At 43.6% G+C, this 9,538-nt stretch overlaps 1 protein-coding gene across 2 annotated transcripts in view; it reads right to left on the reverse strand.

Moving 5' to 3' along the window:
- Nucleotides 1-9,538, reverse strand: part of FRAS1 (Fraser extracellular matrix complex subunit 1) — a 439,997-nt gene that overhangs the window by 263,443 nt on the left and 167,016 nt on the right. For both annotated transcript variants that reach the window (XM_079772302.1, XM_079772303.1), the window contains exon 4: nt 5,688-5,780. In XM_079772302.1, coding sequence (XP_079628428.1) covers nt 5,688-5,780 — 93 coding nt within the window. The remainder of the gene's footprint in view (nt 1-5,687; nt 5,781-9,538) is intronic.

The raw sequence follows: 9,538 nt of genomic DNA on the forward strand, positions 1-9,538 counted from the left end.
ATAAAGCTTATAGAAGATTCAACTTTCTTGACTGCAAAGAAATATTAATTAAAATAAAATTGGATATTATTTAAAGTCAGGTAAGGGAGGAGTTAAAATTCACAGTAGTTAGCGCTGGAAGCTGCAGTGGAGGGAGTTTCTCCCACCCAAAGCCTTCCTCGCTGTAGCATGGGAATAACTCAGCCAGGCGGGGCCTGTTGCGCTCTGTGATAACCCCACTGCGTTTATCATTAACACAGAGGATTTAAAATGTATTTCATAACGACCATAGATGTTACAGCCTCAATACTCAAAACCTTTAGATGCTTTGACCTATTAATTTCACTTTTAAGAAGTTATATGAAAAAAATGATCAATGAAACACATAAAAGTTTAAATACAAGAAATTCCATTTCACTGTTCTTTATAGTAAAATTAGAAACCTTTTAGTGAAAACTGGAAGCTACCCAAATGCCTAATAATAGGAAATCATGTTCTCTAAGAATATGCTAGGGAACTATTTAAACATAATATTATATTAAAAAGCAAGATATATAGCCCTAACCGGTTTGGCTCCATTGATAGAGTATCAGCCTGCGGACTGAAGGGTCCCAGGTTCAATTCCGGTCAAGGGCATGTACCTTGGTTGCGGCACATCCCCAGTAGGGGGTGTGCAGGAGGCAGCTGATTGATGTTTCTCTCTCATCGATGTTTCTAACTCTCTATCCCTCTCCCTTCCTCTCTGTAAAAAATCAATAAAATATATATATTTTTTTAAAAAGCAAGATATAAACTGTATACACAGTATAATTACAACTATGTAAACCCTATGGCTCTATCTATCCATCTACCTATCTCTGTGTCTACCCATCGCCACTGCCACCCCCTCTCCAAAAATCTGAAAGAACAGTAACAGTGGTTTTTAGAGTTTGGGGATTATTAGTGGTTTTTTCCCTCTGCTTTTGTATACTTCTCTATTTTCCAAATTTTCATCAATAAACATATTTTTACTTTTGTCATCAGACAGCAAATTCCTGTTTAAAATATATAATGAATCATTTATATATCTTAAGTAAAGTAAAATTTGAAGACTGCATATAAAACAACTTGAAGTGAACTTCTTTATTACAAATTAGGAGATTGCTTCTAAACATCTAGCCATTTCACTTCATTAAAACAAGAGCTTGATTTTTTTACTACTCAGAAACACTATCATTTCTGAAACATTTACAATCACACCACCTTTCAGACAGAGACCACAAAAATTAATTATAACAACAATCTGTCCATCACCAAAAGAGTTTCATCTGTAAAATGAGAGGGCAGTGTTCGCTAATCTCTCCAGTACCTTCAAACTCCCTAATGATGTAAATCTATTATCTAACTCAAGAGATGTAAAATTAAGCAGGGGATTCCCTCTTCACAATAAGCTGGAGAACTATGGCAATAACATGGAACACTCAGCAGGAAAACTGTTAAAGCCACAGAATAAGCACCAGACGGTGACCCAAAGTGCACAAGTAAAGGAATTACTCCCATCTCTCACTCAGGGTCAAGTCACAGAAGTCCCCTCCTTTCCATTGCCTACTCCTGTCCCTAAGGCAATGATACCTCTCTCACCAAAGGGAGATTAGGGATCAAGTGGTTCATCATGTGCTAATAGATAGATAGATAGATAGATAGATAGATAGATAGATAGATGATAGCTACTGTAGACAGATAGTTATAATTTCAGTGCTCTATATACCTATTTACAAAAGCCTTATTTATTTTATAGACACTGTAGCAGCAAAGAGAGCTTTTGTAAAATCAAGGAATAACAGCTATCCACTGCCATCCACCCAAAACACCAGGGTTTATCTGTGTCATCTTAACCTCATTAATATTTATAGAAAACATGAGTTTTTGACACTGTGAGAAAAGCATTCTGCAGACATATTAAATATATTCTTTTATAAATCCTCACCCGAGGATACTTTTTCCATTGGTTTCAAGAGAGAGTTGAAGGGACTGGGGGGGGGGGGGGGGAAGGGAGGTGCAGAGAGAAACATGGACATGAGAGAGACATATTAATTGGTTGCCTCCCTCAAAGGCCCCTACTGGAGCTGGGGAACCTGCAACCAAGATACGTGCCCTTGACCAGGTATTGAACCTGAAACCCTTTGGTCCACAGGCCGATGCTCTATCCACTGTGCAAATGGCCAGGGCTTAAATGTATTCTTATGCACAGCCAACCAACAAGTCAGCTTGGCTGTTGATATAATTCCAAAGGAAAGATAAGGTCATAAAGTATTTGCCTCACTTACTGTCAGAGCAACAAAATAATTTTTCTTCATATAATTTGTTCCCATTATGAAGTTATAGAGGTAGAATACTAAATATCTGGCAATGTTCAGTGCATATTATAATTACATCCTCTAGGTTGAGAAGAACAAGGCTGCAGAATTCAATCCTCACTTCTTCCCCCACACACATAAATTAGTTCTCTTCTTAGCCTCAGAACAGGCAACGTGAACAAACCTCTCCCTCCGCGCTCCTCTATTCAGTCCTATGTGGGAACCAGGGCGTTACCACCTGCCACTTCCTTTTTTAGTGAATCTCCAAGCATTATTTTTCTCTGACATGATATTACCTGGTGCTGGTATAAATTAGTACAGAGGAGAAGAAAGGGGATTAATGGTCCTTTCCCCTCTCTTTCACAAGCTAATTTGTGGGGGAAAGAACAGGGGGAAAGCACTCCAGCACTCTTTAAGAAAACATATTTCAGGCTTGTCTCCCTGTCTGGTTGGCAAGGCTGGGCAGAGATCCAAATGCTAATTTGAAGAGATCGCTTTGGGGAGGTCATGGATGAAACAGTCCCCCAAATGCTGGCGGTAATAAGCCCACGTAAAACTGTCAAATCACCTGCAGTCAGCCAAAAGGCTCAAGTGTTTTCCTCCCTCCAGGGAAAACGTTGGGACTTGTCTTGACTTGCTGGAATGCCAGTTGTATCAGATGCTGCTGCCCTGCAGGCAAAGGAGGTTCTCTAGCAGGAGGCCAGGCTGCTCACTCAGAGCAGGGCCTCTTGCTGCCCTGAGCTCTACCACCCCTGACTTTCCTTTGTTTCAACCCTGTTCTCTGGGGCATTTCCACTGGTTCCCCTCCTGCCACACTGTATCCTAAAGCTTCTTCTAAATCTCTCTTAAGGGAAAGCTTTCACCGCAGATCGCAGTTCCAAATTTCCTAAAACACCAGGCTATTTTATAGCTCGTGGGAGTGGGTCTCCATAGCCTGCCCCATGGGATGCAAGCCAGAGGCTAGAGAGGAAAGTGCTCTGGAAACTGCTTACCAAACAAGCTAAATGGGATGGGGAATGGGGGGTGATGGGTGGGGGGTGAGGAGTGAGGGGGAAAGGCTCCAAGATTCAGGGGGGGGAATCACCTGTGATGCAGGTGATAAGGTGAGACTCAGCAAACCCAGAAAAGCATTTACTCCACTCAAGAAGATAAACACTATTAAGAAGGAAGTAGCAACAATCTAGAGGAAGTGAAGAAAGAGAGGAAGGAAGAACAGGAAGACTAGAAACATGAGCATTTTAACTTTATTAAGACTAAAATTAGAAGACTCTGTCTTGACTTAAAAATAAATCATTCTTCCATCTCTATTTGAAGAAGTAGAGATTTTTTCCCCCTTAAACTACAGTTCCTTAAATGCAGCCCTTTTCTCAGTTACATCCATACCAGAAATATAATTATAGCATTTTCTGAGGGAGTGTATTTTGAAACTTGCATATGGAAAAGGGCATGTGGATCCGTTCTGACCCAGTTTAGAGCTTTCCACGTGATGTGTTACAGTGGAAGGGGTGAACCGCAAGGAGGCGGGAAGAAGGAAGACTTTCTGAACTCTCCCAGAAAAAGTAGGACAAGCGGATCTCCAACTAACCTATCAGCAGGTCTGCGGTCCAACGACCAATGTCCCTGGGACAAGTACATGAATGAGCTGAAAAGAGATATGCCCATGGTCTGAGTCCTCCAGTCATCAATGTTTATTGAGCACCTACTCTGGGAACGGTTCAGTGCTAAGTGCCAGGTTAGGTGGGATGCAAGGAAGATCACTCTAAAGATATAGAAAATGTCAGTGTTCTCAGGCCTCTTAAATCCAGATAGGAAGACTGCACATGTGCACAAACGTAACATGAGAGAGCAAAATGGCAAGTGTCAGTAGAGTGGTCCATGCAAAGAGTTAATGAACACTGATTTCCCATGTCCCTGGTACCAGCTCTTATTTGAGACGTCTGATGTTCCCCAGTTCCTGATCTTATTTTGACCCTATGTGCTCCTACCCTTGAATAATTTAGCTTGCTGTTTTTGACCTTGAACCACCTACCTAATACAATCATTATGAACAGGCATTATTTCCATCACCGGTCTGTCCTGCAACACCTTCCGTTTCACAGGGATCCTCTTCCATGGAGGGTAAACCTTACATCATTCAACATAACAGACTGAATCGAGCAGCACAGAGGATACGTGCTATGAAGACATTCCCAACATAGATCCTGCCTGGCTGCCTTTCAGCAGCACATTGTGCAGAAGTGAAAGAGTGGCTTCCTCGGGTAAGTCGGAGACAGTGGCTCAGGGGAGATGATCCCGTCCCACAGGGACAGTGCATTGTACTTGCCGAGCTTTAGGTCCACACACTGAATAGCAGCCGAGAGTGGATATTATCAAATCCTGCTAACCTCTGCTCTCTCCTGAATGGGTAGAGGCACTAACTTGGAGAAAGTTTTGTATCAGGTGGAAGATGAGGATTAAAGCAAAGAGCTTCTTTCCATCGCATTCAACTTCACCAGCTGCCTCCGGGTAACATTTAGGTATGAGTAAAGATGAACTAACTGTAACCATTCCATTTTCATAACTTCTATTATAAACCTGGCAATGGTACTTTTAAATCAGTATTTAGTATCTCAAAATTAATCCCAAATGATCTGAAATGAGAAAGTGTAATAAAGGAATTTTAGGACCAATTTCTAGTACTGTGATTCTAAACGGGGGTAGCTGAGAATTTTGCCCCTTTGGGGAAATTTGGCCATGCATGCAGACATTTCTGGTCATTAGCCTGGGCGAGGGCGGGGGGTACTGCTAGCATCGAGTGGGTAGAGGTCAGGGATGTTGCTAAATTTCTTACAATGCATAGGACAGCCCCCACAACAAAGCTTAAAATGTCAATAGTCCTCAGGTTTAGAAACTCTCCCCTAAGGGAAAGAAGACCAGGGTTCTAGGTCCGATTATCCCACTTACTAGCAATACTACATTGGGCAAGTACTTTAAGCTCTTTGCAATTCAAGTGTTTCATCTTTAACACAGGAATAATAATACCTGCTCTACTCACCACTCAAATGAAAAAAATTTTATGTGGTATCTAAAACCTAGTTGGCACTTTTATTATTTAGCATCACAACTTCTTCAACATCAACATTCTCAGACTACCCTTTACACAGACACAAATTCAATCTATGCATATTTACAGAGGGCCTAAGGAATAAATAGGGCAGTGTTAATCTTATTCAAGAAACCTAAATGCCCATGGAAAGTCAAATGAGCTTCCGGTCCTCCAGAGCCCAGACAAAGGAAAAAAACACCTCTCTTGTCAACATAAGGTTAGCATTCAGCCTCCCCTTGTCAATGATCTACAGACAGAGAATCACCCCTGGGTCAGAAAACACTTACCGCATAGATTTTCTTTTCATGATGGCAAGATCCACGAGTCGTGGACACACACTCAGGGCAGCACTGGTTGGCGGCTATTTGAAGCACTTCTCCCTGTGCAGTTAAAAACAGCTCAGTGTTAAGCAGTGGCAGCAGTCACAATGGTTCTTTGCACCTTAGCCATCTTGGATGCACTAAATCTCTAAATATGTTTCCACCGGTGACAATAATAGACAGGATAAACCAAATAAACGAACAAAAGGGATTCTCTCTGTCAAGAGGAGCTTCTTCAAAGATAACATGAACCCCCTCGTGGAAGCAATTTCCTTGGAAATTGTCTATATCTTTTCACATCTAATGAAGTGAAGAATTTTGTTCACTAGAAATGCTTCATCTGAGTGTCACATAAGAAAAGCAGAGAGGGTGAGAGAAGAACTGTATCTTGACCTGGATAGGGGTGAGGGGTGGCCACAGAGCTGGTGGCCCCAGGTCTTCCAGATCTCCTAGAGAGGTCAGATGCAGTCAGCCTCTAACAGGGGAGTGGGGTGGGGGGGGGGCGCGCTGAGATTTTGAGGTTCACTTTTACCAGGAACTTGGAGAGCAAGGCAATACTGAAGGACAAAGCTGGGAGAGGAAACAGCATTGTTGAGGTATCGTGTACTGTGGAGAGCTGGTAGAATTCATGGGCTCCAGGAAAGACCTACATTGCTTTTCAAGGCTTCCATAATGGCAATTGTGTTTCCTAGCAAGATGTGATAGTATCAAGGGAATGTGCTACCATGAGACACCCCAGGATTTATTGGGAAGTGGTCACATGAACTAACCATCCATTTGCCACTGTGAGTAATCCATTTATCTAAGAGTTATTAAAACTATGGAGCAAAGAGCTTCTGTTTGTCTTTGCGGCCAGTGACTCTCTGCTTTCGCTTGTTCCTCTGCTACATTTATCTTAGTGTTGCCTCAAGTCTTGAGATGTGGCAGAACAGGCAATGAGTGATTTCCGTCAAAAACGGTAGGAGACCTTACATTAGCCAGGAAATCATAACTTGTTCACAGAATAAAAGTCTATAAAGAATTCAGCTGCTAGAATGAAAAACGTGTGTGTGTGTGTGTGTGTGTGTGTGTGTGTGTGTGTGTGTGTTCATGTTACGTTGTTATTTGGGGCTGCTTCTATTAAAAATATTGAGCATATAAGAAAATTGTAATTTTATATAACTACATTCACAAGAGTGGATGAGCAATGGGACTAAGATTTTACAACTATCAATCCATAAAGCAGATAAATACACCAGTGACAGTAATCACCAAATTCTTCCTACTTGCTTGATAAAGGCTAAACATAAGATACGGGATTTTATAAAATTCTACATACTATGCAATGTTAATGACTTTCCAGAGAAGTGTCCTCTGAACCCCAAGAGAAACGACACTTGTATAATTCCCACTAAGATAGTAAAATGTGGAAACTACATTAGCCTAATTTGCACTAAGAATTTCATATAAATAGAAAATGAGATAAACCAAGTGTTTATATTCTAATATGGAAACAGAGAGCAAGGGGGGAAAAGCAGGTAGAATGGGAGATTTCAAGGGCTATTATATGCCCCCATGTTAGTTTTCTTTGTTTTACATAAAAACTAATTTTCAGATATGGCCCTCAAATCTCATTTCATAAATATAATATCCCTTATTTATGAGTGGCAGTGAGGGGTTTCCATCTTGAGTTTATCTATTGAACTTCTGCTTAAACATGAAAAGTGATTTGGAGCTAATGGAAGAGCAAAATAATTTGAGTGCTTTGAGAAGGAGAGACAGGGAGTTCTTGCTACCTAACCATGTAACCTTGCACAGCTATGTGAGCTATGGGCTACATGGAACACATAAGCCTATTGCCCTCCAGGCTTTGCACTGGGGAGCACTGGGAAGTGGCCACACGGGCAAGATACATCAGTGAAGATCACTAAGGAAGCTGGGTGAGATTACCTGCATAGGATCTAGAAGAACCAACTAACAATAATTATGATGATAATTTGATAATTATAGTTAATACTTATTGAGTACTTAAAATAGCCAGGTACTCTTCCAAGAATATATACATACATATATACATACTAGTATACATACTAGTATATAGTGTATATATACAGAGTGGCCAGATTATTCTGATCTCTGAACACATAATAATCTGGCCACTCAGGGTATATCCTATATCAGTGATGGCAAACCTATGACACGCGTGTCAGCACTGACACGCGTAGCCATTTCTGATGACACGTGGCCGCTGAGGCGGCCGCATGCCGAGGATGAAACATTTGCTGCTTCTGAGGATGAAACATTTGCAAAATAATGTTTTTTCCTCAAAGTGACACACTACCCGAGTTATGCTCAGTTTTTTGGCGAAGTTTGACACACCAAGCTCAAAAGGTTGCCCATCACTGTCCTATATAATAAAAGGCTAATATGCAATTTGTCCTCTCGACCAGGAGTTCAACCAGCAGGCAGGCCGGCCAACCGCCTATGTCCCCTTCCTCTGGCCAGGCTGGCCGGACCCCACCCATGCACGAATTTATGCACCGAGCCTATATATATATATATATATGCAAAAGGAGGTTTACAGTTGTTCATACAGAAAAATATATAATACAAGAATCCTATATAATAAAAGCCTAATATGCAAATCAACCAAATGGTGGAACTACTGGCTGAACAACTGGTCACTATAACGCATACTGACCACCAGGGGGCAGACGCTCAATGCAGGAGCTCCCCCCAGCCCACAGGCCCCAGGCCAGCCAAGGTGGGTGCCAGCGGAGGCCCCGATCGCCCTGCCATTTGCCTTGTAGAGGGAGACGACTGGAGGCAGCAGGGGGGGAGGAGGCGGGGCCAGTGAGTGGGCAGCACCAGGCTGGCCAAGGCGGGTGCCAGCGGGGGCCCCCCATCACCCTGCCAGTTGCCCCACAGATCAGCCCTGATCACCAGCCAGGCCTAGGGACCCTAACCCGTGCACAAATTTTGTTCACTGGGCCTCTAGTAAATAATAATCTATCTATATAAAAAGCCAGCAACCATAACAGCCATAACAATCATAACGACCGGTTGCTACGACACCCACTATGGCCAGCAAGCCAGCAATCAGGGGGTGGGGCGGGCTGGCTAACCTCGCAGTCCTTCCCCCCTGCTGATCAAGAGCTGGCTGCCAGCCAAACACTCCCTCCCTCTTCCCAATAGGGGGTGGGGCTGGCCGGCCAACCTCCTGCAACCCCTCCTCCCAGCTGGCTAGGCCCTCAATGGGCCCCCACCACCCTGATCAGCCCGCAGCCCCTCCCCCCTGCTGGTCCTGTCCCTGATTGCTCCCTTACCTCAATAGGGGGCAGGGCCGGTCTGCCAACCTCCTGAAGCCCCTCCCCCCACCCGGCCCCACCCCAGATCGGCCCCCTCACCCCATTAGGAGCAGGGCTGGCCAGCCAACCACCCATGGCCCCTCCCCTAGGCTGCTGGCCCCAATCAGCCCCCAACCCCAATCAGGGGCAGGGCCCGCCAGCCAATCGCCTGAGGCCCCTTCCCCCAGCTGGCCCAGCCCTGATCCGGCCCTGATCAGGGAGGGCTGGCCGTCCAACCTCCCGCCATCTCTTCCTCCTGACAGGCCCAACCCCGATCTGCCCTAATTGGGACCGGGCCGACCGGACCCCACCCATGCACAAATTCATGCACTGGGCTTCTAGTAGAAGATAAACTCTGTGTTTCATGTGCTCACAACTGTACACCTACTTTTGCCCACCATACATGTACACATATGTGTGTGTATATGTATATATGTACATAGATGTATGTGTATATATATGTGTGTGCATATATATATATATATATATATA

Source organism: Cnephaeus nilssonii, assembly GCF_951640355.1.
Source record: "Cnephaeus nilssonii genome assembly, chromosome: 1".
Lineage (NCBI taxonomy): Eukaryota > Metazoa > Chordata > Mammalia > Chiroptera > Vespertilionidae > Cnephaeus > Cnephaeus nilssonii.